This window comes from Mesoplodon bidens, assembly GCF_964165515.1.
Source record: "Mesoplodon bidens genome assembly, chromosome: 2".
Lineage (NCBI taxonomy): Eukaryota > Metazoa > Chordata > Mammalia > Artiodactyla > Ziphiidae > Mesoplodon > Mesoplodon bidens.
Genome location: NC_138177.1, coordinates 179836725 through 179864590, shown reverse-complemented (window position 1 = coordinate 179864590; position 27866 = coordinate 179836725). Strand labels below are relative to the sequence as shown.

The window sequence follows — 27866 nt, the reverse complement described above, 5'->3', positions numbered from 1 at the left end:
TCCCAAATAAAGAAAAGCAGTACTTTATTTGTGAATTATGAACATGGTTCTGTAGTAAGATTTGCTGAAACTGAATTGGCATAAGGTAATATTATTTTGGATTTGTGTGTTTGTGAAAGATAATGATTCTCTTCAGATTCAGCAGGTACTGTAGAGGTTTTTTTAAAATTATTTTATTTATTTTATTTATTTAGTTTTGACTGTGTTTGCTCTTCGTTGCTGCACACAGGCTTTCTCTAGTTGCAGAAAGCGGGGGCTACGCTTCGTTGCAATGTGCGGGCCTCTCATTGTGGTGGCTTCTCTTGTTGCGGAGCACGGGCTCTAGGCACGCGGGCTCGGTGGTTATGGCATGCAAGCTCAGTAGTTGTAGCACAGGGCTCAGTAGTTGTGGCTCGTGGGCTCAGTAGTTGTGGCTTGCAGGCTCTAGAGCGCAGGCTCAGTAGTTGTGGCCCATGGGCTTAGTTGCTCCATGGCATGTGAGATCTTCCCGGACCAGGGCTCGAACCCATGTCCCCTACATTGGCAGGCGGATTCTTAACCACTGCGCCACCAGGGAAGCCTGCAGAGTTTTTTTATTCGGGTGCTGTTTCAGATTTTTTTTCTAAATGAGGTAGAATATAGAAAATGGCATCTAAAGGATAGTTACCTGCATCAAAAAATATGCGTTTTGCTTTTACTGAGTGAATACAGAATTTGCATAATCAAAATCTTCTAAGCCCTATGCTAGGTATTCAAATAAAACATTCCAGAAAATTATGTTATAAAGAAGCACTCTTTTTTTTTTTCAAGTAGTGACAATAGAGGTAGCAGATGAAAGGAGGAAATTACCAAAAGCTCCAAAGATTGGGATCACAGGGTGTCTGACCGTATTATTAGTTAGTAGAATCCATATTGTAGTTAATGTATAAGCTGTGAGTCTGGAAACCAGTTTACTATCAGTTGGATAGCAATTATAATAAAGAGCATCTTGGTCTTGGCTTTAGTGTCTAAAATGAGTGAGTGTATAGAAAACAGCTTCTTGTTGAAAACATCTAGGTTTTAAAATCCTCCTTGTTGCTTGAAACTCAGAGTTAAAAGGTAAAAATTTGTGTACATAATTTAAAAATTTTGTCTCTGATCACATAAAGATTGTAGATTAATGTAGTGTACATACTGTAGTAGTAATAGTCCAGTTTTGTTCTGCTATAAAGGGGAGGGGAGGAGTCTAATCCACAGGTGGAAAAAACAAGCAAGGCCTATGTGGGTAAAGGTAAACAGTTAAATACATCTTTATGTAATAAACACAAGACTTCATTTCTGAGCAGGAAGAATGAGAGAAGGTAGAGAATGAGGGGAAGGGGAAGGAACAAGTAGTAAAAGATGAAAAAGGTGCAGAAAAATACAGGTTATAGGGTTTTTTTTAAGAAAATTAGGCAAATAGGTTTCAGAGAACAACTACCTGTTGTGGCTGCTTTGAGACGTGTAATTTAACTGCTGAACAAGCAGCAACGTGGCAGGATGGTGATTCAGGAAAGTACTCAGCATATTTTAGTGGTCTAAGATATGGGTATCCAATCAGAATTAGTCAGTTTCTTGACTGTGTGATGCCAGGACTGCGTCACCGTGAAGCTCAATGTCGAATGTGACTTTTCCTGCCTTCTGAGCATTGGCTACCAGGGCCCTCAGCTGAACCTACTCTAAGACTTAGAAGGAAGTGGCAGAATTTGCCTGACTGCCATTGACCGCTGCACCCCAGGCTGTATATGCAGAGCAGAAAGGTTATAGTTGTCAGCATTGTGGCATTTGGAGTGTTGAGAGAGGCTTTTCCCATCACTGTCCCCTTCCCTGTCACCAGCCCCTACTGGTCATAACATTCTCCGAGGCCACCAGTATACGGAACACGTGGCCAGGTGGACCCACAGCTAGACCTGGACCATTTACATAAGAGTGCTTCTCTCCCGGTCCTCGGTCCTCGTGCCCAGAGAGCCCTAAAAGGAAGGGAAGAAAAAAAAGACGAAAGAGCAGACCAAGTCCCCTCAATGTGTTCACGAGACTGAATTTGAACACCTGCAAGGATAGGAGAGGCAGGATTCGGTGGAGCACAGCTGAAAAGCATTGCCGGGGAGGCCTGGCAGACGGAGCGGAGGTCTACACCGTCTCTGAAACGGAGATTCCTGAAAAGCTCCGTTAATGCCTTCTGCAGGGTCACGGTGGATGGGGCTTCATCCCAGCTAGTTGACCGGGTGAGGAGCCGGGCTGATATTGAAGGTCTTTGCATTGAAGAACTGAGAATTGACAGGACCTTTTTTTCCTACAAAGAATATAATTTGTTGTACTCTGAAGTGCTTTGGACCCAACTTGACTAAATATCTCTAGAAAATTTGGAAAGCCAATCTAGAGAAGGCAGTGTTTTGATTCATATGATGTTATCTCCTCAGAATGATGCATGTCCAGCACGTGTGGTTCATGAAGAAAGAAAAAGCAGTTGAACTGAAAGATTAACTTTTAAAATTCTGCTGTGAAATGTCTTAAATTTCAGGAAGAATCTTCTTTGGACAATTTAGTTTAATGTCAGAACTTGTCTTCTAATTAAGAGTATTTTCGTGAATTTGTATCCAACACAGCTTAATGATTTAAAATATCCTTTGGGGGGACTTCCCTGGCGGTCCAGTGGTTAAGACTCCACACTCCCACTGCAGGGGTCATGGGTTCGATCCCTGGTCAGGGAACTAAGATCCCGCATGCCAAGCTGTGCAGCCAAGAAAAAAAACAAAAGTCCTTTGGGTGTTTTCATCTAAGATTTTTTTTCCTGGTAGATGAGGAAGGACTTAGCTACTGAGTTTACAGCTGACAGTGCTTTCCCAGTTTTTAGTTGTTCCCCGAGATGCTGTGAGGCTGGAGAGCCTCAGCTTGCCCTGAAGGAGGCCGGGACCTTTTCACCACCCCACCCCTGCCCTGGGCACGGTGTGTAATGTGTAGAACGGTGGCTGTGGAGTGAGTGTGGCCTGCCATCCCCAGGAGGTGCCCAGCTCGCTATCGCTGGGCATTCGCTTTGTTAGCAGGCACCGTCCAGCAGGCCATCCTCTGATCGGTAGCATTGGTGTGGATGACAGTTGGCCGAGGTAAGGAGCACTGCTGACCTGGGGACAAACCAAAGGTGGTTGACCCATATCATATTGGAACTTGTTGACTTTCTGATGAAAGAATTTACCCAAAGCTCTATTTATTTTTTTATTTTTATTTTTTTTCAGCGACATGAAGTCAGGTTATTGACTTCAGATATTTCTTTATCTTGCTCTGGAGCTTGTAAGTTTTCCATTGTTCAAAATGTTACACTGTTTTTCAAGCACATGGCTCTTTTTAAAAAATATTTATTTATTTATTTGGTTGCACTGGGTGTTCGTTGTGGCAGGTGGGCTCTTTAGTTGCGGCACGCGGGCTTCTTAGTTGTGGCACGCAAACACTTAGTTGTGGCATGCATGTGGGATCTAGTTCCCTGGCCAGGGATCGAACCCAGGCCCCCTACATCGGGAGTGCGGAATCTTAACCACCAGAGAAGTCCCGAACCTGTGCATTTTAATGCCAGGGATACAAAGATGAATACAACGCAGGTCCTGATCTTCAGTGTTTTCCAAAGAGTAGAACCTGTGTCGCTGGTGGTATGGGGGTGGCTTTAGATGGTACAGGACATTATTACCTAGAACCAGCCCATCAGACGTGCAGTTTCGTGGATATTATTGTTTAAGAAAAGATGAAAGTAGGTATTCTAGGATAAATAGGTGAAAAATATTTAAATTTTAAGTTCAGGTAATATTTCAATATGAACAAATTGTAAAGGGTAGTTTGGGGAACGCTGACCCACAGAGACAGTGCATCTAATGAAATTCCAGAGGATGAATTGATTAGTTCTGACTGAGGGAAACACAAGGACTTAATGATTAAAAAGTAAGCTTTAGTTTGGTTTTCAACGGAGTCCAAATTAATCAGATTTTAATGAAAATCTGGGTTGTAATAAACACTGATTTTCAAAATAGTAGCATTACCTGAATAACTATTTTGTTTCACTGTGAAAAGATGCATTCTCTAGAATATTCATTGCAACATGAGAGTGAAATTGGAAATGACATGAATGTCTAACGGTAGGAAATAGGTTAAAATATTATACACTGATAAAGAGGAATAGTATGCAACCATTAAAATGGTGGCGTAGGTGTATATTGACATGGAAAGACATTCACAATATCTAGATAAGAAGAAAAGTATGTGAGATTGAAAAACCACTAATGAAAAGCCCTAAAGGATGTACTAACGTGTTAACTAACAGTGGTTATGTTTTTAAGCTGCTGGGATTTCAACTAATTTTTTTTTAAACTCTTGGTATGCTCTAATTATGAGATGAACATAGGTACCTTCTCTCTTTTTTTTAACAGAGAAAAGTTCAGTTTCCCATTTCATCTGTGTACAGAACAGTATAGCTTTCCTGATCGTGTTGTGATTTCTTCTCTTACAGGTGTGGAGGCACGGTTGGTGCTATTTTCACTTGTCCACTAGAAGTCATTAAGACAAGGTTGCAGTCTTCAAGATTAGCTCTTCGGACAGTCTATTATCCTCAGGTTCATCTGGGAACCATCAGCGGAGCTGGGATGGTGAGACCAACGTCAGTGACGCCTGGACTCTTGCAGGTTCTGAAGTAAGTTCAGTCCTGGTTCCAACTCCTGCCCCCAGCCCCCCGCCCCCACTGTCAATGCAGAATGTTTATCAGGCCCATCGGATGGAATGTTCTGTTTGTACAGGCTTTGTCCAAATTTAAGAATTAGGTTTCTGTACCAATACCTTTGAACTTTGACCTTTCTCTCTTGGCCTGAGGGCTCCCTGTGTGCACGTGATCAACGTGCAAGGACAGTTAAAGTAAACCTAACAAAGCAAACCCAACATCCATGTTTAAACTGGTGCATCAAAGTGTTGCTCTTGCCCCAAATCTTCTGAGGGCTAGCGAGCAGCTCTGAGGTGGTAGTGAAATTAAAATGTTTTGAATTACACAAGAGGAGGGTTGTGAATATTTTTAAGAGGAAGTAATATGGAAATAAAATGTTGCAATTTTTTACTTTTTATTAGGAAATAATTTTACATTTATAGAAAAGTTGAAGTATATATTTAGTAAAATGGTCTTTAAAATTTTTGTTTCATACCTAGGCTATCTGCCTAATTTGTTATTTTTACTGCATTAAAATATCTCATTTGTTTACAAAGTAGCTAAATATTCTTAGGTCGAATTTGGCTTATCAGTCTCTGTGTGTAAGGCAAAATCAGTAATTCAGAAGAGCGCTTGGCAATGTCTGCGTCTTATCTTGGGGCCTTGTGCTTTAAAAGAGATGTTCAGTAAATGATAGTTGAGTTTGACTACACTGATACTCAGAACTCTAGCACTGATCATTGGGAGAGCGTGGGTTCAAGAGAGACACGGCTGGGTATCAGTGTGCGTGTTTAATTGGGAAGTGTTAGGAAAAGATGCAGTAAAATGGAAGTGCTCTGGCTTAATAACCACGACACTTCGCACTTTGGGCAGAATTCCGTCACATTTTAGATAAGGTAGAATGGATTGGAAAGCACTTAATTTATTTTTAGGTACGTTTTGTTTGTAAAGCCGACTTCTGAGTCACTCAGGCACCCATGCCAAACACACGTACGAGGGTGCATCCAAGCTCGGGCAAAACTGGGCAGCAGGACCGGCTGCCGAGGGCAAGGTCCCAAGTGGGAGAATCAGAAACCCAACTAGGGAAAGAGGTGGCTGGTACCCAAGACTTGAGGAGAATCTTTTTTTTTTTTTTTTAATTGAACACTGAGAAGGGTTGGGGAGGCACAAAAGGCAGAAAGTTAAGGGCAGGCGCAGGGAAGGCGGAAGCACAGAGACGAGAGGCACACTTTGCTCTCAGTAAGGAGAGAGACAAGCCCGTTTCCTCCAGAAACATGGCTCTGAAGACACCCCGTCTCAGTTCGTCTTTTTATAAGTGTAGTCACTAGCAGTGTCTCAAATGACACCTTTCTTCTGAGGAACTTAAAATGCTTTGGACCTAGTGAAACAGGTAATTTGCCAACTCTGCTAACATCCAAGGTGAACTTCCTCCTACTTGCCTGCCAACAACGCATGACGAGTGGATTCATCTACTTACTGTAACTGGAAAGCTCTTGCCCGGAAGTTGAGGGTGTCACCGGGGCCAAGCCCATAGATAAATGGGACTGCTTCTCTAGTTCAAGTGTTTCAGGGTGCGTGTTCTGCGCCCCCAGTACCTCTCTCTGTCTCCAGTAAATCTCTCTCCATGTATGCTTTTCCCCAATTAAGACAATTGTTTACTAAAATGTAAACCAAAGGGGAAGAAGAGCCTCTCCATCTTTTAAAACACAGGAACAGTGCCCACACCGCACGCAAGAAAACCCATTTTCCTAAGTGGTCTAGCGAGAGACCTTGCCCCTTTCTCCATCCTCAGGAGCAGTGGAGAAACTTCTGCCCAGATGCCTCCAAGGCCCATGCCCCACCCCCCAGTAAAAGCCAAAGCTACCTCTGGGGCCTGCCGGTCTCAGCACCCCTGTCACCCACCTCTCCCATTACTTCCCTGACTTCACCTCCTCGTATTTCCCCTCCCGAACCCTTTCGGCTACACCAGCCTCCTCCTGTCCCTTTAAAAGACTGGGAACTCTGGAACATTCCACATCAGGGCCTTTCTACTGGACATTATCTGCATGGCTGGCCCTCAGTTGTCACCTTTGCAGGAAGACCTTGCAGTGACCATGCTGTTGAAAACTGAGCCCTTCCATCACACCCTGTGCCTCCTTCCTGCTTTGTTTCTATCCACAGCACTCACCTCTATCCAACACACAGTGTAGTTTACTTATTTATATTGTTTCTTTTCTCTCCCTGCCCCCACCAGAACGGAAGTACCTCAGAGGCAGGGACTTTGGTTTGTTTTGACCACCAAGGTATCCCCAAGCACTGAGAATGCCGCCTGTCACACAGCAAGAATTCAGGACAAATAGAATGTGGCACATCAGTAAGATACTGAATGTAAAGAGCTTAACACACAGTCCTCCCCCCACCATGTAAATAACAAATATTAGCTGCTATCATAATACATACTTTCTGTACTTTTGAAACATAAGAATTATAACTGAGTTTCTTGGTAGCCAAGGCAAAAACGGGACTATCACACTACATAATTCTCATCTGGAGAAAGCACACTTGCTCTTCGGGGCAGACGTATGTCATTTCCTGTTAATAAGTTCTGAAAGCAGTCTGTTACCCAGTACTTACATCAGACGGTGTACCAGCATAAGAAGCCTATCTTTTAGGATGCTTTAATGGAAGATGACTACTTTTCACTTTACCACCACCCTCCTGGCTCATCTGGATCATTGGACTGCTTTCTGATTCTTCCATTTATCACCCCCAGGCTAGGGCAGTGATGATGGTCTTCAGAGCCTGCTCTTTATCCAGGAAATAGTAAACCGAGGACAGAGATCCAGGCCTTTTCTCTATGCCACAAAGCCCATCAAGGTTGTCTGTTCAGTTTTAGAAGCCATTGGGTTTATCAGATGATTATTCATTTAAAACTAAGCTGCTTATTATTAGTCTTACTCTTCCAAGAAGTACTGCATTTATCTTTTTTTTTTTCTTACTTCTTTTTATTTATTTATTTTATTTATTTTTATTTTTGGCTGCGTTGGGTCTTCGTTGCCGCATGCGGGCTTTCCCCAGTTGCGGCGAGCGGGGGCTACTCTTCGTTGTGGTGTGCGGGCTTCTCTTGTTGCGGAGCACGGGCTCTAGGCACATGGGCTTCAGTAGTTCTGGCACGTGGGTTCAGTAGTTGTAGCTCACGGGCTCAGTAGTTGTAGGTCACGGGCTCTAGAGTGCAGGTTCAGTAGTTGTGGTGCACAAGCTTAATTGCTCTGCGGCATGTGGGATCTTCCCGGACCAGGGCTCAAACCCGTGTCCCCTGCATTGGCAGGTGAATTCTTAACCACTGTGCCACCAGGGAAACCCAAGAAGTACTGCATTTAAAGACATAACAGACAACAGAATTTGTGTACAGGAAGTTTATTTTTCAAAGTACAAATCAGTGTTTGCTTGTGTCTCGTGTTAGGTTAACCTATTAGAGAAAAAATATTCTCCAATGGAGCATCAGTTACCTTTATATTTTGAATATAGTTACTTAAAAAGAAAATAGACAAGGTGTTAAAACAATTAGGCTCTCACTATTAAATTTACCAAGGGGTAATTAATAATCCTTTTATTCAGGTATCTGCCTTAAAAAGTCTTATGACTTAGACTTCTTTTTTTTTTTTTTTTTTTTTTTTCCCTAATCAGAACTCCTGTTCTTTAAACTACTTCAGGTACTTTATTTTTGTTTTTTGAAGTACCTCTTTGAAAAGTAATATGTTAGTGAGGTTGTTTCTCTTTTAAAAACTGATGGGTTCAGATGAGAGCCTTGTCCTGGATTGGTCTGTGGTATGCACAGTATGATCTAAAATAGTGAAGAGAATGAAATGCTCCAAACAGGACCCTAATTTCTTTCTGCATTTCTTTCCTAAATGAAAGTTTCTGTGACTGTGGGAAAATTAGTCTGGGTCCTAACAAGCTGAGGAGTACCATTTATAGTAGGAACTTGATTGTTGCAGAAAAGTTTTGTAAACATCCAGCTAGGTTAGCAGTTTGAATTATGTAACAGATTTGACTTTTTGCCCACTGTTAACATGCGTAACTATGGAGACAGCCTTTCTGCAGTTCTTAAAAGGCCTGAGTCATTTGAGGACATGAGTTCCCTACTGCATTATAGATGAGCGGCTCCCAGCTCCCTGGAGCCAGAGATTCCCTTAATTGTGTGTAGGTGACCCCTGGGCCGGCTGCACGGTGAACAGTCGTGGGGACCAAAGATGGAGTCTGAACTTTAAAAAATGTTGAATGTATTGACCGTTTGAAATCTTTTACATGCTGTACTATAAGGTGTAGGTCACTTCAGGGTGTTATTTGAGAGAAGTTCTGGTTGAGAGAGCCTGGCTTTTTAAAAGCCCAATCCTGTTTTGAGAAAGAGTAACAGTAAAGTATTTAAAGTTGAAAACACTAAACTCTGATGCCTGTATTAAGGACCAAATGGCTTGGTTTTGGCCAGTGTGAAAATGCACTGAAACTCCGTGTCCTTCATTTGGAGTGTTAGGTTTACAGAAACCCACGAATTGTCTTTACCCCAACCCTTGTTTCGTGGCTCTGTGGGCTACAAACATGAGTTCAGTATTTTTATAACCTATGACCTATAGCTTTTTTTTTTTAAGAACTTTTTTTTTTAATAATTTCTAACTTACAGAAAAGTTACAGGATCAGTACAAATAACTTGCTTATATACTCTACCTCAGGTCACTTGTTTTTAACATTTTGCCACATTTGCTTATTTGTTTTTGCTCTATATACATATGGGTTTTTTTTTCTGAACCATTTGAAAATAGGTTACATTGCATTATGTCCCTTTACCCTTAATTCTTTAGCATTTATTTCCTACAAAAAGGATATTCTCTTAAAACCACAGTTTTCAAATTCAGGAAATTTAATATTGATATACTGCTTTTTAACTAATCTACAGTCTATATTCCAGTTTTATCATTTATCTATTGTTAAGCGATTGATTTAGCACAAGGGTTAAATTTTGTTTTAAAACTCTGTTCCTACCAATATGTCTTCTGTTTTCAAGAACTTTTTCAGTGAGGCTTTCTGGAGATTTTTTTGTTTGTTTAACTGCTTTATGAAGATGTAATCTACATGCAATACAATTTGCCCACTTAGAGCACACAGTTCTCCTGTTGTAGTATGTTCAGAGTTTTGTGCACCCATCACAACAATTCTAGAACGTTTTCATCCCCACTATAAGAATCCCCTAACCTGTTTTCAGTCACTCCCCATCCCCAGGACCCCAGCCCTAGACAACCAACTACTAATCTTCCTTCTGTCTATATAGGTTTGTCTCCTGGATATTTCATCTAAATGAAATCGTACAGCATATGGCCTTTTGTGTCCAGCTCCTTTCACTTAACCTTTTTTTTTTAAAGATTTATTTATTGTTTATTTTATTTATTTTTTGGCTGTGTCGGGTCTTAATTGTGGCACGCCGGATGTTTGTTGTGGTGCGCGGGCTTCTCTCTAGTTGTGGCTTGCGGGTTTTCTCTTCTCTAGTTGTGGCGCGCAGGTTCCAGAGCATGTGGACTCTGTAGTTTGTGTCACGCAGGCTCTGTAGTTGAGGCACGCCAGCTCAGTAGTTGTGGCGCATGGGCTTAATTGCCCCAGGACCTGAACAGATATTTGGACACTCACGTTCATAGTAGCCAAAAGGCAGAAGCAGCCCAAGTGTCCATCCACAGATAAATGGGTGAACATGTGGGGCATCCATATAATGGATTTATAATTTAGCCTTAAAAAGAAGGAAATTCTGACACATGCTATAACATAGATGAACCTTAATGACACTGTGCTGAGTGAAAGAAGCCAGTCACAAAAGGACAAATACTGTAGGATTCTACTTGTATGAGATCCCTAGAGCAGTCAAATTCATAGAGACAGAAAGTAGAAGGGTGGTTGCCAGGGCTGGGGTTGGGGAATGGAGAGTTAGTGTTTACTGGGTATGGAATCTGTTTGAATTTTTGAATTTTCTTTATTTTTTTAATACAGCAGGTTCTTATTATCCATTTTATACATACTAGTGTATACATCTCAATCCCAGTCTCCCAATTCATCACACCCCCGCCACTTTCCTTCCCTGGTGTCTATGTTTGTTCTCTACATCTGTGTCTCAATTTCTGCTCTGCAAACCAGTTCATCTGTACCATTTTTCTAAGTTCCACATATATGCGTTAATATACGATATTGGTTTTTCTCTTTATGACTTACTTCACTCTGTATGACAGTCTCTAGATCCATCCACGTCTCTACAGATGACCCAATTTCATTCCTTTTTATGACTGAGTAATATTCCATTGTATGTATGTGCCACATCTTCTTTATCCATTCATCTGTCTATGGACATTTAGGTTGCTTCCATGTCCTGGCTATTGTAAATAGTGCTGCAGTGAACATTGGGGTGCATGTGTCTTTTTCAGTTATGGTTTTCTCTGGGTATATGCCCAGTAGTGGGATTGCTGGGTCATATGGTAATTCTATTTTTATTTTTTTAAGGAACCTCCATACTATTCTCCATAGTGGTTGTATCAATTTACATTCCCACCAACGGTGCAAGAGGGTTCCCTTTTCTCTACACCCTCTCCATCATTTGTTGTTTGTAGATTTTCTGATGATGCCCATTCTAACTGGTGTGAGGTGATACCTCATTGTAGTTTTGATTTGCATTTCTCTAATAATTAGTGATGTTGAGCAGCTTTTCATGTGCTTCTTGGCTATCTGTACGTCTTCTTTGGAGAAATGTCTATTTAGGTCTTCTGCCCATTTTTTGATTGGGTTGTTTGTTTTTTTAATATTGAGCTGCATGAGCTGTTTATATATTTTGGAGATTAATCCTTTGTCTGTAATTTGCAAATATTTTCTCCCATTCTCAGGGTTGTCCTTTCGTCTTGTTTGTAGTTTCCTTTGCTATGCAAAAACTTTTATGTTTCATTAGGACCCATTTGTTTATTTTTGTTTTTATTTCCATTACTCTAGGAGGTGGATCAAAAAAGATCTTGCTGTGATTTATGTCAAACAGTGTTCTTCCTATGTTTCCCTCTAAGAGTTTTATAGTGTCCGGTCTTACATTTAGGTCTCTAATCCATTTTGAGTTTATTTTCATGTATGGTGTTAGGGAGTGTTCCAATTTCATTCTTTTACATGTAGCTGTCCAGTTTTCCCAGCACCAGTTATTGAAGAGACTGTCTTTTCTCCATTGTATATCCTTGTCTCCTTTGTCATAAATTAGTTAACCACAGGTGTGTGGGTTTATCTCTGGGCTTTCTATCCTGTTCCATTGATCTATGTTTCTGTTTTTGTGCCAGTACCATATTATCTTGATTACTGTAGCTTTGTAGTATAGTCTGAAGTCAGGGAGTCTGATTCCTCCAGGTCCGTTTTTTCCCCCTCAAGACCACTTTGGCTATTCAGGGTCTTTTGTGTCTCCATACAAATTTTAAGATTTTTTGTTCTAGTTCTGTAAAAAAAATGCCATTGGTAATTTGACAGGGATTGCATTGAACCTGTAGACTGCTTTGGGTAGTATAGTCGTTTTCACAATATTGATTCTTCCAATCCAAGAACATGGTATATCTCTCCATCTGTTGGTATCATCTTTAATTTATTTTATCAGTGTCTTACAGTTTTCTGCATACAGGTCTTTTGTCTCCCTAGGTAGGTTTATTTCTAGGTATTTTATTCTTTTTGTTGCAGCGGTAAATGGGGGTATTTACTTAATTTCTCCTTCAGATTTTTCATCGTTAGTGTATAGGAATGCAAGAGATTTCTGTGCATTAATTTTGTATCCTGCAGCTTTACCAAGTTCATTGATTAGCTCTAGTAGTTTTCGAGTGACATCTTTAGAATTCTCTATGTATAGTATCATGTCATCTGCAAACAGTGACAGTTTTACTTCTTTTCTAATTTGTATTCCTTTTATTTCTTTTTCTTCTCTGATTGCCGTGGCTAGGACTTCCAAAACTATGTTGGATAATAGTGGTGAGAGTGGACATCCTTGTCTTGTTCCTGATCTTAGAGAAAATGCTTTCAGCTTTTCACCACTGAGAATGATGTTTTCTGTGGGCTTGTCATATATGGCCTTTATTATGTTGAGGTAGGTTCCCTCTGTGCCCACTTTCTGGAGAGCTTTTATCATAAATGGGTATTGAATTTTGTCAAAAGCTTTTTCTGCATCTATTGAGAGGATCATATGGATTTTTATTCTTCAGTTTGTTAATATGGTGTCTCACGTTGATTGATTTGCATATATTGAAGAATCCTTGCATCCCTGGGATAAATCCCACTTGATCATGGTGTGTGATCCTTTGAATGTGTTGTTGGATTCTGTTTGCTAGTATTTTGTTGAGGATTTTTGCATCAGTATTCATCAATGATTTTGGTCTGTAATTTTCTTTTTTTGTAGCATCTTTGTCTGGTTTTGGTATCAGGGTGATGGTGGCCTCATAGAATGAGTTTGGGAGTGTTCCTTCCTCTGCAATTTTTTGGAAGAGTTTGAGAAAGATGGGTGTTAGCTCTTCTCTAAATGTTTGATAGAATTTACCTGTGAAGCCATCTGGTCCTGGACTTTTGTTTGTTGGAAGATTTTTAATCACAGTTTCAATTTCATTACTTGTGATTGGTCTCTTCATATTTTCTATTTCTTCCTGGTTCAGTCTTGGAAGTTTATACCTTTCTAAGAATTTGTCCATTTCTTCCAGGTTGTCCATTTTATTGGCATAGAGTTGCTTGTAGTAGTCTCTTAGGATGCTTTGTATTTCTGTGGTGTATGTTGTAACAACTTCTCTTTTTCATTTCTAATTTTATTGATTTGAGTCCTCTCCCTCTTTTTCTTGATGAGTCTGGCTAATGGTTTATCAATTTTGTTTATCTTCTCAGAACCAGCTTTTAGTTTTATTGATCTTTGCTATTGTTTTCTTTGTTTCTATTTCATTTATTTCTGCTTTGATCTTTATGATTTCTTTCCATCTACTAATAGTTCCTTTAGGTGTAAGGTTAGATTGTTTATTTGAGATGTTTGTTGTTTCTTGAGGTAGGATTGCATTGCTATAAACTTCCCTCTTAGAACTGCTTTTGCTGCATCCCGAAGGTTTTGGATTATCATGTTTTCTTTGTCGTTTGTCTCTAGGTATTTTTTGATTTCCTCTTTGATTTCTTCAGTGATCTCTTGGTTATTTAATAACGTATTGTTTAGCCTCCATGTGTTTGTGTTTTTTACATTTTTTTCCCTGTAATTGATTTCTAATCTCATAGCACTGTGGTCAGAAAAGATGCTTGATGTGATTTCAGTTTTCTTAAATTTACTGAGGCTTGATTTGTGACCCAAGATGTGATCTATCCTGGAGAATGTTCTGTGTGCACTTGAGAAGAAAGTATAATCTGCTGTTTTTGGATGGAATGTCCTATAAATATCAATTAAATCTATCTGGTCTGTTGTGTCATTTAAAGCTTGTGTTTTCTTATTAATTTTCTGTTTAGATGATCTGTCCATTGGTGTAAATAAGGTGTTAAAGTCCCCCACTATTGTGTTACTGTTGATTTCCTCTTTTATAGCTGTTAGCAGTTGCCTTATGTATTGAGGTGCTCCTATGTTGGGTGCATATATATTTATAATTGTTATATCTTCTTCTTGGATTGATCCCTTGATCATTATGTAGGGATCCTTGTCTCTCCTAACATTCTTTATTTTAAAGACTATATTTAAAGACTATTTTATCTGATATGAGCATTGCTACTCCAGCTTCCTTTTGATTTCCATTTGCATGGAATATCTTTTTCCATCCCCTCATTTCAGTCTGTATGTGTCCCTATGTCTGAAGTGGGTCTCTTGTAGACAGCATATATATGGGTCTTGTTTTTGTATCCGTTCAGCAAGCCTGTGTCTTTTGGTTGGGGCATTTAATCCATTCACGTTTAAGGTAATTATCGATATGTATGTTCCTATTACCATTGTCTTAATTGTTTTGGGTTTGTTTTTGTAGGTACTTTTCTTGTGTTTCCCACTTAGAGAAGTTCCTTTGGCATTTGTTGTAGAGCTGGTTTGGTGGTGCTGAATTCTTTTAGCTTTTGCTTGTCTGTAAAGCTTTTGATATCTCCATCGAATCTGAATGAGATCCTTGCTGGGTAGAGTAATCTTGATTGTAGGTTCTTCCCTTTCATCACTGTAAATATGGCATGCCACTCCCGTCTGGCTTGTAGAGTTTCTGCTGAGAAAGCAGCTGTTAACCTTACGGGAGTTCCCTTGTATGTTATTTGGCGTTTTTCCCTTGCTGCTTTCAGTAATTTGTCTTTAATTTTTGCCTGTTTGATTACTATGTGTCTCAGCGTGTTTCTCCTGTATAGGACTCTCTGTGCTTCCTGGACTTGGGTGGCTATTTCCTTGCCTGTGTTAGGGAAGTTTTCCACTATAATCTCTTCAAATATTTTCTCCGGTCCTTTCCCTCTCTCTCTTCTCCTTCTAGGACCCCTATAATGCGAATGTTGTTGCGTTTAATGTTGTCCCAGAGGTCTCTTAGTCTGTCTTCATTTCTTTTCATTCTTTTTTCTGTATTCTGTTCTGCAGCAGTGAATTCCACCGTTCTGTCTTCCAGGTCCCTTATCCGTTCTTCTGCCTCAGTTATTCTGCTATTGATTCCTTCTAGTGTATTTTTCATTTCAGTTACTGTATTGTTCATCTCTGTTTGTTTGTTCTTTAACTCTTCTAGGTCTCTGTTAAACATTTCTTGCATCTTCTCAATCTTTGCCTCCATTCTTTTTCTGAGGTCCTGGATCATCTTCACTATCATCATTCTGAATTCTTTTTCTGGAAGGTTGCCTAGCTCCATTTCATTTAGTTGTTTATCTGGGGTTTTATCTTGTTCCTTCATCTGGTACATAGCCCTCTGCCTTTTCATCTTGTCTGTCTTTCCGTGAATGTGGTTTTTATTCCACAGGCTGCAGGATTGTAGTTCTTGCTTCTGATGTCTGCCCTCTGGTGGATGAGGCTATCTCTGGAGTCTGTTTGAGAAGATGAAAAAGTTCTGGAGATGGATGCTGGTGATGGTTGTACAACAGTGTGAATGTACTTATTGCCACTGAACTATATACACTTAAAAATGGAAAATGGTAAAAAAAATTTATGTATATGGTACCACAGTAAAAAAGTTTTTAAAGAAAAATCAGGCACAGTATTCTCTTTGAACTTGAGATACTAAGCTTTGGCTTTAAAGAGCAATCATCCATCCCATGAAAATTACTGGATTTTTCTATTCCTCATTTCCCTGTTTAGGGCTCTCCTATAATAGGTAAAGATCTAGAAGATAGGATTATTAGAAATAAGGAATAAATCCAAAAGAAATACCATCTGAAGAAATTTCTCAACCTGTTTCTCAGTGAATCTTGTCATAACAAGGACATCATTTCCTGTATCAGACCCTTTGTTGCTCTCTGCCTTCCTAGGATGTCGGTGGGTAGTGCAAACCCTGAACACCTTGCTCCTGCCTGAACAAGGGAGATTTTGAAGCATGTTTTTTCACTGTAGTAATGAAAGCAGTATTCATCAGTCTTCTGATTTTGTATTGTAATATAATCAGATAAGACCCTGGGGTTTTGTAAACATTCTGTTCTTTATTCAGGGAGCTAATGTGAAGGCTGACCCCTTATCATTTTGCACAGGCCTTGCCTAAGGTTTTTAAAGATACATCTTTTCTCGTTATTCAGGTCGATCTTGGAGAAGGAGGGACCAAAGTCACTTTTTAGAGGCTTGGGTCCAAATTTGGTTGGAGTTGCACCATCAAGGTAAGCATTAATCTTTCAGCTAGCTCACTGCATACAGTATCTAATACACTGAGTCCTTTCTTACTGGAGGAGCAATACCGCTAGATGTCTAGTTTCTTTTTCTGTGGGGGATTTGCCGAAGTGCATCTGACATATAGAAGTAGTGATAACTGTTGGCATGTCTTTCAGTGTGTGCGTGAGAAAGAGATTCTTAGTTATTTTATTCTTAAGTTGAGAATTATTCTGCTCCCATCACGTGGTGTCTTCTCTGAGTGTTTGCTACTCTAAGTATGGCGTGTGGTCAGCAGCATTGGCTGTTAAAACTATGCAATCTCAGACCACACCCCACACCTACATCAGAATTTGCATTCTGCCAAGACCCACAGGTGATTCATATGCACTTGGAAGCACTGATCTAAAGCAGTTTTAAAGGCTTCCAAGCTTACTTTATTTAAAATATTCTTATTTGTGTTACAAGGTTTAATTCTCTTTAAAGCTTATTTGAATATATCAAGCTACATTGTCCCAATGCAGTAGCCCCTGGTCATATGAGGCTACTTAAATCAATTAAAATTAAAAATTCAGTTTTTTGGTCTCACCAGCCACATTTCAAGTTACTTAGCATTCATATGTAGCTAGTGGCTCCTGCATTGGAGGTCATAGGTATAGAACATTTCCATCTCTGCAGAAAGTTCTTTTCGACAGTGCTGATACAGAGGATAAGCTGTATGGATATGAAAGTGAATGTCTCTGCGTGTGTGTGTGTGTGTGTGTGTGTGTGCGCGCGCGCGCGCTCATAGCAGCGTATCTCTGAAAAGTAGGTAAGAAACTGCTTCTAGAAATTGCCTCCTGGGAGGGGAAGCTCAGTGACAAGGGGCACTTATGTGAATCCACATAGTACTTGAATAGACTTTAAGCAAAATTAATCTTTATAACAAAAATGAGAATTTTGTTTTATACAAAGTGAAGACTAAAAGCTTCTAGAATACTTGCTCCAGTTTATACACAGATTTCCTGAGGATGTTGTAAAAATGCAGAGGTCCAAGAGGGAGGGGATATAGGTATACATATAGCTGATATACTTCATTGTACAGCAGAAACTAACACAACATTGTAAAGCAATTATACGCCATTAAAAATGCAGATTCTTATTAAATCCTTTTGTTCCTTTGGAATTCTGTAGCTTATGTGTATAATCTATTGAAAATATAGAAAGTACTAGTCTGTGAGGTATGCATTATTAAGAGAAGGCAAACATACTGCATATATGTAGTAAATTTTTTAAATGGAGTCAGATCTACTTGTGGACAGTGCTAATTTGGTAACACCTGTCAATCTGATATAGAGTTCTGGCCACCACACCCATTTAGAACAGTTGGGACCTAGAAAAAATGAAAGACTGTTTTATAATACGTTCATGATACGTAGTCAGGATCCTAAGTTGAAAATACATTCTATAATTGATCCACGGTCCAGCTGAAAAAAAGCATTTTCCCTGACATTGCTGGTGAAGAAGCAGGGACAATCACAGCCAGGCTCTGCTCTCCAGCCCCAGCAGGAGAGGAGACAGAAGCAGGGAAGCAGACAGAGGCAGAGAAGAGAAGACTGGAGAGCCAAGGTGGGGGGCCCGCCACCCCCAGCGGTCCCTTTCTGGGGCTGGGAGCACGTCAATGGAGGGTGCACTTGACGAAAACACGTGTGCCACTGTACATGTTCCTGTGTGATCCTGAGTCATCAGGAAAAGAGTTCACAGTACATCTGACATACTCATTTTGGTATAAGACAGGGCAAGTGTGGTATGTTTTAGAAATGTATTATAAATTTTAACAGTTGTGGTATATGTTGGTGCTTAAAAGGATTGGCATTCATCCAGGATGAAGACCGTAAACGGACTTTGTATGTATATTACCAAAACCTCATTTTCCTCAGTTGTTTTGGGCGCTCCCATCATCATTGAGTACTTTCTGGAGAGCCAATCAGGAGCTTCCTGAAGATGCCTGCAGCAGGTTTTGGTTTTAGCACAGATAAGGTCAAGCTTTCGGTTACATGTTAACTTCTTTCCCACACTGCTAGATTTGTCAGGGGTTGCGGAAGGACATACATATTATATAGTGTCGAACCAATGTCTTGATAGCATTCTCTCTTTGTTCTAACAGGGCTGTGTACTTTGCATGCTACTCCAAAGCCAAAGAGCAGTTCAATGGCATTTTCGTGCCTAATAGCAATACTGTGCACATTTTCTCAGCTGGCTCTGCAGGTATGTTACCATAGTGAGTGGAGATGAGTTGCTCACTTTCCTAAAGCATGTGTTGTACCAAACAGCTTTCTCCAGGAATTAGAAATTAGGTCTCTGCTTCTTTTGCATCTAAAATCATTTTCCTAAAGCTTTATGTTAGAAGTGATAAAACATGAGTGTTTGAGAGCGGTTTGTAACTTGCTTCCGTTTTCTTTTACCCCTGAAGCTTTTTATTCTCCCTCAAAATTGACATGTTCTCATGCATGCTACTGGTTAGTGTGATGTATCTTTTAAAGGAATATTAATGTGTTTTCATGCCTTTTTATTACATTATTTTCTAAAATTCGAGCTGCTTTTTCTGTGGCTCCCGACAGTGTCTAGCCTACCCTGAGTACAGTTGGCACATCTGTCCTTAACCGTTGGATTCTGTGATGAGGGCTCAGGGCTTGTAGTGGGATTCCTGCAGTAGGACCAGTGATAGATTAGGTAGCTTCTGTTCTTTTTTGAGGGAATCATTCCAGCTACCATGGAAAATTCACAAAAGGATTTTTTCCCCAGGAAATACTTGGCAAAAACATGGACATGTAGATTGCTGAGAGAAGGCTATGTCTTTTTCGATGTAAATTTTATGTCTATTTTAATAGAAGGGTGTTTTAGGTAATTAAATTGGCATTTTATGAAAACTTTCTACCCTCCAAGTTGTACGTATCGGTCTTGTCCCTGTTACTCCAAATAAAAGTACTAGTAATCCATCTGAATAGTTACGGATAATAATTTCTGGACCCCAAATGGGAAATGACATTAGCAGAGCTGCTTCACAACAAGAAAGGTGTTTTACAGGATATGGAGCTCTGAGAGAAGTGCGTGGGGTTCACAGGAGGTCAGGCTTCACTGCCGAGGCCGATAGGGAATTAGCCATACGGGAAAAGCTGTGCCCCAGTTTTGTAACTTTTGCAAAATTAACATAGAGGAACCTTGGTAAATAAAACAGACCTGGAGGGAGATTTGTTTTTTAATGAAGTCTTTAATTTGCTGTTTTAAGGAGCTGATGTTGCTGTTACTGTTTTTTGTTTTGTTTTTTTTTCCTCCTTCCTGGTAACATTCAGTTTTTTGGGTTTCTTTGTAATTCTAGTATAGTTGATTTACAAAGTTTTGTTAGTTTCAGGTGTACAGCAGAGTGATTCAGTTTCTTAAGTATACACACACACACATATATATTCTTTTTCAGTTTCTTTTCCATTATGGTTTATTATAAGATATTGAATATAGTTCCCTGTGCTGTACAGTAGGTCCTTGTTCATCTGTGGAGGGAGATTTTTAAACCACTATCTAGGGTCCTATTATCTAATCAATCTACTTAGACTGTGGAGGGGATGAGGTATTCCAGAGGACTCACTGCATGTCAGGTCAGTACTGCTTTTTTGGTTGGTCTGGAATGATTAACAATATTAAGGTGGAGAAGACTTACTTTAAAAATGATTACTATAGGCAGATCGGTCTTAAAACTTTGATTTCCTAAAATGGTCAGGTATTAAAATGTCAAAGTTTGGATTCAGGTAAATGGAGATTTAATTTCTTCTATTTTAAGTTATATATCAGGTACCCTTTTGGATAAGATCAGCAACTTTTTTAAACAAATTATTTCTGAACCTGAACCTCTCAATTGAGTTTTTCTCAGTTTCGTATATATTTACCAATGGAACCACATTAACAGGAATATCAACAGCACCACCTAGCGGCCGAATGGACTAGACAGGGCTCTAGAAAATTGAGAGATATATGTTAGGTCCTACATACCAGTAGATGTTACATTTTAGGGGACTATAGCTTTCATCTGTAGTATGGAAATATAACTGCTTCCTACCATCCGTTTTTATTATTAAGCCATTGAAAGCCTGATTTCAAAGTTTATCACATGGAGTAGACAGCTTTAATAAGCATTGACTCAGTTCACTGATAACATTTTCTATTCTTTTTTTCTTCCAGCTTTTGTCACAAATTCCTTAATGAATCCTATATGGATGGTTAAAACCCGGATGCAGCTAGAACGGAAGTAAGTTGTTAATTGTTCCTTCCTTAATATAAGAATTCTTAGGGCTTTTTTTCTTCCACCAGTTCCAGCTGTGGAGGGAGATCGTCCTTAGCCATCCCCATCCTTGTTTTGTCTGAATATAAGCATATGTAGAAACTCCTTTTGTCTTGAGGTTGATACTGCCAAGCCTTGTGGGGAGACAAAGGCCAACAGAAATAACACACAAGGGGGTGTCGGAAGTTTGCTCAGTTGTGGCCCCTGATCTGCAGGGTAGTCGGTGGGTCTCTGCTCCTGGATGACCCCACTGCCCCCAAGTTGGAGGGCTGCGGGCTCTCCTCCAGGTGGCCTCTCTTTCAAGTGGGAAGATGGCCAGGAAGGGCAGAACAGCAAATGCCCCTGGTCTCAGAAGGGGCATTCTAATCTCCAAGGCCCTCAGATATCTGAGATTCCTGTGCTGAAACTAGCCAGGGATTCTTGAGATTTTTCATGCTGTGGGTTCTCTTGGCAGTCTCTGGAGAAGCGTACAGGTGCTTTTTAGAACAATATTTTTAAAAGCAGGGAAAACCAATTATTGAAATACAATTATCAGTGGGTTTTTTTTAATTGCAATATAGTAATATAATTCTTTAACACATTAAATAACAAGATCAAAGAGCATCCCCATAACTACTGTAATTTCAAGTTAGTGAAGATGGTAAACGATGCTTTGTGATAGGATTCTAAGAACCCTTCTGTTACTAGGTTGCCTAGAAATGTTGTGTGGGGCGCTGGAAACTTCCAGCTAGTCCAGTCTAACCTTAAGCTTCCCAGTAAAGAAAGCACGGGAGAGAGCGAGCAAGAGCGCCCCCTGGAAGTGGAGGTGAGGTCTGCCTTAGCTTGTTGTTCTCTTGAATGACCCCCCATAGCCTCTGAATTGGTCTTTGATTCTGTGTTCCCCCTAATCAGTTCTCTCTGAAAGAACCTTCTAAAATGCATCAGGTCTAATCATTTTGAATAGATTGCTTGCTCAGAATCCTTCGATGAATGTCAGTTACTCTCAGGGTTAAATCCTCACTCGGCTTAACATTCAAGGTCCTTGGCGATTTTCTAAAAACGTCATGTGCTCTCATGCTTCCATCTCCCTGAATCTGCCGTCCCCTCAGCAGGAATCCCGTTTTTCCCCTTCTTGTCCCTCAAGAACACCTTGTCCTGCAAGCTTCAGACCAGTGTCCTCTCCTGGAAACCTTTGGCAATCACTCCCAATTCCAGGTGTGCACACAGTGTCCTAATGTCGCTTCTGTTTAGCAGTGGATAAATGCATGAGTCAGCTGAGAGCCTTCCTTTATATGCATTCTTTTAAATCTGGCTGGTAATGACCCGTGCTTAGGACATTTGAAAGCTGTGTTTGTGTGGGCTTTGTTAACATAGCCCTCGACAATGAGTATTTGTTGCATGCTTCCTGTGCAACTGGTCATAGCAGAAACAGCAGGGAATGAGACATGGGCCCTGCCCTCCAGAAGCTCACAGCTTCACAGAAAATAAAGAGAATTCTAGGCTGGTGGGATTAGAGGCCTGAGGTGCTCCAGGACCCTGGAGGGTCCTTAATGCAGTCTGGGCAGGACATGCAGCCAGGGAGGGGCTCTTGTGGCATCCACCCTCCCATCTACAGGATGGCCGGTGGGCCTCGGCAGGTGCGAAGGTGCCTCAGGCAGGGAATCTGCTGTGCAGAAAATCGGAAAGCAAGAAAGCATTCCGAGCGGCAGAAAGAAGGGGTGTGTCCTGCATGCAGATGTGCTGGAGAAGGGGGGAGGTGCAGGGAGATAAGACGGGAGAAGCCCAAAGAGAGGGCCACATCCTTAAAAGCCCTGGGGAGGAATGGGCGTTTGGACTCGGCTTTATTTTGAGGCGGCAGAGAAGCGTTAGAGCGGTGGTTCAAGGGGCCTGTCCGTCCTCCGTTAGAGGGTATCTGGCCATGTCTGGAGATGTCTCTCTCTCTCACGACTCAGGTGGCATCTAGTGGGTGGAGGCCAGGCCGCTGCTAGATCTCCTACCACGCATAGGCCCGCCCCCAGCGGACAATTAACCTGGCCCCAAATACCTATAGCGCCAAGGTCGAGCCGCCCTGCCCGAGGGGATGTTAAGCAGGGGAGCGAGGTGCTTGGCGTTTGTGTCACAAAGGTCACGCCAGGTACGGGGTGGGACTGGGGGCCCAGGACACGGTTCTGCTCCCCACAGGGGGGCCTCCCACGTGCGCCCTGTGTGAACGCCGTCCAGTCCTGGGGTTCTGTTTGTATCCCGACGGTTTATGAAAACTTCCTGTCGTGGGGTAGGAGCATCCAAGCCGAAGGCTTTTTAGTTATTGTACAGTCTATTCTGTGTTTATAATTTTACAAATGTAGAAATAATGGAATCAAAATATACCATTTGGAGACTAGAACGATAAGAAAGAATACTCACGCTCACCACCCTGTCGGAACGTTGGGGAGTTTTCCTTCAGTATTTTCTTAAAGCATATTTGTACAACGATCGCAATTATACTTCACATGTAATTTTGTCCGGCTCTCCACTTTAAGCACTTCCCCGTATCTGACTGCCTTCACAACTGTTTTAATCTAGTATATGTACCACGGTTTACGTATCTATCCCCATGTGTAGACGTTGGGATTGTTTTGATTCTGTTGCAGTCGTATTTTCCTCTGTGATGAACACCTTGCATGTAGCTCTTTCCAAAAGTAGATCAAAGACCCTGAGCACGAGTCTGTGACTCAGTACAGGTGCACGTCCCATCCTGCGGACCTGTCAGGTGTCCCGGCTGATGGGCCTGGCCTCACAGCAGGCCGGGCTCAGCCAACCACAGACCAGGGAAGACTGTGGCGCCCACCATGGGATTTCTCTTCACCTGATCTTTGTGGCTCGGCGCAGCAGGCGGGCTCCTCAGCGTGTTGTCATAACGGCCTCTCGTTGGTCTCCTTTGTGCAGAGTGCGAGGCTCCAAGCAGATGAACACGCTCCAGTGTGCTCGCTATGTTTACCAGACGGAAGGCATTCGTGGTTTCTACAGGGGACTAACTGCCTCGTACGCTGGAATTTCAGAAACCATCATCTGTTTTGCTATTTATGAAAATTTAAAGAAGTATCTGAAAGAAGCTCCCTTAGCCTCTTCTACAAATGGGACTGAGAAAAACTCCACAAATTTTTTTGGACTTATGGCAGCTGCTGCTCTTTCCAAGGGGTGTGCTTCCTGTGTCGCTTACCCCCATGGTAGGTTTTGCTTTTCCTTCCGGAGCAGGAAAATAGCCATCAGTGTGTGTCAGTATATGCAGACCTCCGTAGCTCAGGTGGACGTGCAAAAGCACCTGCAGGTGACAGGGTAGCTGAGCACAGCTCAGCCGGCTTCAGCTCATGAATGCAGCTCACGCGGCAGCGGGAACTCCGCTTTACTTGGCTCCAGCAGACTGTGGCCAAAACCTGGCTGTGTGGAATGTGGGCCCTGGGTTGTGGAACTTCTGATGTTTCCAAAGAAGCCAAAAATCTGGATTTTATTTAAAATTCCTCAATTTAAAAAAATGATGTAGGAGCCAAGCTTTAAAAAAAAAATTCAGCTTCCATTTTGAATGGAGTGCTGAGGAAAACTACTTTGGGTAAGTTTACTTTTTAAGGAATTAATAATAGACCTAATGTTCTACTGAGCTACTTTAAAAAGAAAAAAAAACAGCTTATTTTATTGTGCCATGAAAAACAGGTTTTGTTTTCAAACACCCGCTGCACTGTCAGCTGTGACAAATGCACACGGTCAACTTCTCACAGGTCATTGAGTCTCCGTCATGTGCTGGGGCACCGAGCAGCCCCACGGGCTTGCAGAGAGGGGGTTGGATGCTTCCCGGGTCACGTGCCCTGAAGTCCGCTTGACAGGCAGTCACAAGTGTCGTGCTGTGGGTGCCAGGGTGAGGCAGGGCCAGGTGGGCAAGGGTCTGAAAAAGGAGGAGGCTGGACCGAGTGGAGAAGGGTCCTGGCAGGAGGAGAAAGTTGGGGAGTACATGAGAAGAAACTTTTGTTGGAGATGTCGCCATACATAATACAAAGACACCTCCAGGGAAACAACGGTGTTTACTTCGCTGGGAGTAGAAAACCACAAACTATCTTAAAATTGAATCCCATTCAAACTAAGCTTATTTTTTAAACCCCTAGAAGTTATTTGGTACTTTTGTATGTATACATCAGTCTTGGGACAATGGACCAATTCCCTGATTGACCAATCCCCAGAGTTAGAAAATGTTCTGAAAAGAACTTTCTGTTGTCTCTCTCTGACTACCCCAACCAAATAGAGCTGAGATGGCAAAGAGCCATAGCTGTACGTTAACGTTTATAAAGCTGTGTGCTTCGCGTTCTCTGCACATATTGCTTGGAAGTACAGTTCATCTGTAGCCTGACGTGTGTTTCTCTCTGCAGAAGTCATAAGGACACGGCTCCGGGAGGAGGGCACCAAGTACAAGTCTTTTGTCCAGACTGCTCGGCTGGTCTTCCGGGAAGAAGGCTACCTAGCCTTTTATAGAGGACTCTTTGCCCAGCTCATCCGGCAGATACCAAATACTGCCATTGTGTTGTCTACCTATGAGTTAATTGTGTACCTGTTAGAAGACCATGCTCAGTAACAGACCAGAAAATTGTGCTCTAGAAGAATAAAACTGAGAAACTCCAGAGAATTTTTTTTTTCCATTTATGTGTAGAATGTTTGAGACCAAAACAGGAAAGGCCGTAGAATATCTGGCTTGTATCACCTGTTGGACGTTTCCTTTTGGATTCATGCTTTCTGGAAGGTTTAAATTCATTAACGTTAACAGTTAATTATAACTTTTGGTGGTTTTTTGTTTTGTTTTGTTTTAACTTAAGAGAATTCAGGATTAAGCAGCCAGTAAATTAAACCATGGTATTTAAGTATAAATTTGTTTTGTGTCCTCTTTTATGTCCACCATAGGGTAAACTGTAGCTAAGGACTTCAGTGAAGCATAAGCCTAGAAACGCAGAGAAAAACTATCAAGTCAGGGTACAGTTGTTTTCTAATCTCACTGTAAGATCCTGCACTGTGGGACAGGTAGGAAGTGTCACATCTTGTTGGCACAGGGCAGACCAGGACAGACTTCCCAGCTAGTCTCCAAAAACCTTCCACAGATTGATCATTTAAGCTTTCCGGCTGCTGAGTTTTAAAAAATAAGTACAGCTTCCTGACACTAAATATTTTAAACTATAAACCTTTTCCAGAAGTTATCCTCTATCCCCAGTTTGAACCAAAGGCAAGAGTTTTAAAGAATGGTTTACCAATTACCTTGGCCCTGGATGTACTTCCCCCGGTTCAGCCTAGTCAAGCCCAGGTCCCTTGTGAGAGTGTCAGAGGGCAGCCTCCCGAGTCAGCTGTGAGTGTGGAGCGTGGCGCGTCTGCAGCCCTGTTCTCGGGGCTCCACCACTGGAGAAGAGGGGCGGGGAGCACGGTTGACTGCCCACCCCTAGGGGAGTGTGCTCTTTTATCCTGACAGGAGGCATTGGTTTTGTTTAAATACCCTAGAATTTAAGGTTAAAAAAAAAAATCCTAGAAATGAGAAATCACCAGAGTTTTAAACCCCCCCTCATTTTTAAAGGAACTTTAATAAAGGACAGAAAGGTAATAAGACAGAAGGCAGGTGAGATAGATGGTCTTCCCATGAACTCTCACTGAATTTGCATATACTGTACATAAGGTTATTTTTCAATCTGAATATCTAGAAAGGTACTTGATTCTAGCCACTGAGGCACCGTCACTTCAGATTCAGTGGCAGATACTCTGGTCGGGATGAGAAGAGGATATTTCCAAGGTGAGATACAGTTGAGTTTAATTCTCTTCACCTTTGGTCATAAAGGAGGCTGAGCCCTCTAGCATAATTTGCTACAACTGTGAACACTAAGTGGAAGTCAAAATAAATGCCTTTAGTCAAACTTCAGTGATTCTACAATGCGTGATATTGTAGCAAAGATATTTCTATTCCAGAAGCTCATTTTAACTGTTTAATAGTGGCACTTAGCAACACCTTCCTATTTTAATGTTCATACGAAAGCCTGAATTTTTCCTCAAGATTTTATCTAATATGAAGGTCAAAAGTTAGGTTGCTTAATATTCACTAGTTGGGTATGAGAATTATTTGGAAATTTTCACTTATACATTCTTGAGGTAATAAGTTTGACGTTAAGCTGGTATAATTTAGTTCTCTGCTTCTGCACCAGGGCATTGAAATGAAAGAAACGTTGAGTACCAGCAGTAGGAAGAGAACAAGCAGGAAGAAAGTGATGCTTCCTCTATAAAGGGGCTTATTGGATTTTGAAGTGGCATACGTCACTGAGCTGTTAATGGAAAAATCCCATGATTGATGTATCTCTTTTCCACAAGCTTAGTCACTGACATTTCACCATTTTTCAGTAGTCATGTATAAGACTTTTAAAACCCTCATTGCTTACCCGTGTGTGCCATGCACTGTGCAAGGTGTTACTTTCTCGTTTAAATTAATTCTGACAAACTTGTGAGGCACGTATTACCATCATGCACATTTTACAAATGAGAGAGGCTCTGAGACTTGCCTGTCTCGCCGGAGGTAAGTAGTAAACTGGACCAGTCGTGGGTTTGTGCTGCTTGCTGAGTATGTAAGAATGGAAGTATGTAAGAATGTAAGGTGGAATGGGCATCCGAGCCTACGCAATGATCTGACTCTGAAGCTAAGGTCCAGCAAACCATTCCATTCAATTCACTTAAGGATTACGATTCCACCCCAGTCAAGGTGAGAGCTTCCAGTCATGCCCAGGACAGAACTGTTGGGTGCATTCTTTGTCCACATAGATCACAGAGCCCTTCCTTTGAGTGGGACGTTCTACAGACAATCTTCCTTGGAAAGAGAATGGTGCTTAATTACAACGCCTCACATTTTGAAGGGAAGCTTCACTGCTATTCGTTCATTTGTGGCTCCACTTCCAAGAAAGTGGAGCGTCCAGGCAGACTCTCATCACTGCCCAGGCTTCGTGCCCTGCTCCCTTGTCTGCAGTTCCTGGTGAAGGCACAGGACTAGGATGTGGGACAGATTAACCAGCAACAGGAAACGGGTAACATTTGCTGCTAAATCACCCATCACTGTCCAGGACGGTAAGGATTCTAATGTT

At 41.4% G+C, this 27866-nt stretch overlaps 1 protein-coding gene across 1 annotated transcript in view; it reads left to right on the top strand.

Annotated features, from left to right (window-relative positions):
- The window catches only part of SLC25A33 (solute carrier family 25 member 33), a 30580-nt gene extending 4925 nt beyond the window's left edge, over window positions 1–25655 (top strand). The window contains exons 2-7 of the mRNA XM_081226747.1: window positions 4490–4669; window positions 16388–16465; window positions 18601–18701; window positions 20667–20733; window positions 23671–23951; window positions 25140–25655. Coding sequence (XP_081082873.1) covers window positions 4490–4669; window positions 16388–16465; window positions 18601–18701; window positions 20667–20733; window positions 23671–23951; window positions 25140–25342 — 910 coding nt within the window. The 3' untranslated portion in view covers window positions 25343–25655. The remainder of the gene's footprint in view (window positions 1–4489; window positions 4670–16387; window positions 16466–18600; window positions 18702–20666; window positions 20734–23670; window positions 23952–25139) is intronic.
- The last annotated feature ends 2211 nt before the right edge of the window (window positions 25656–27866 follow it).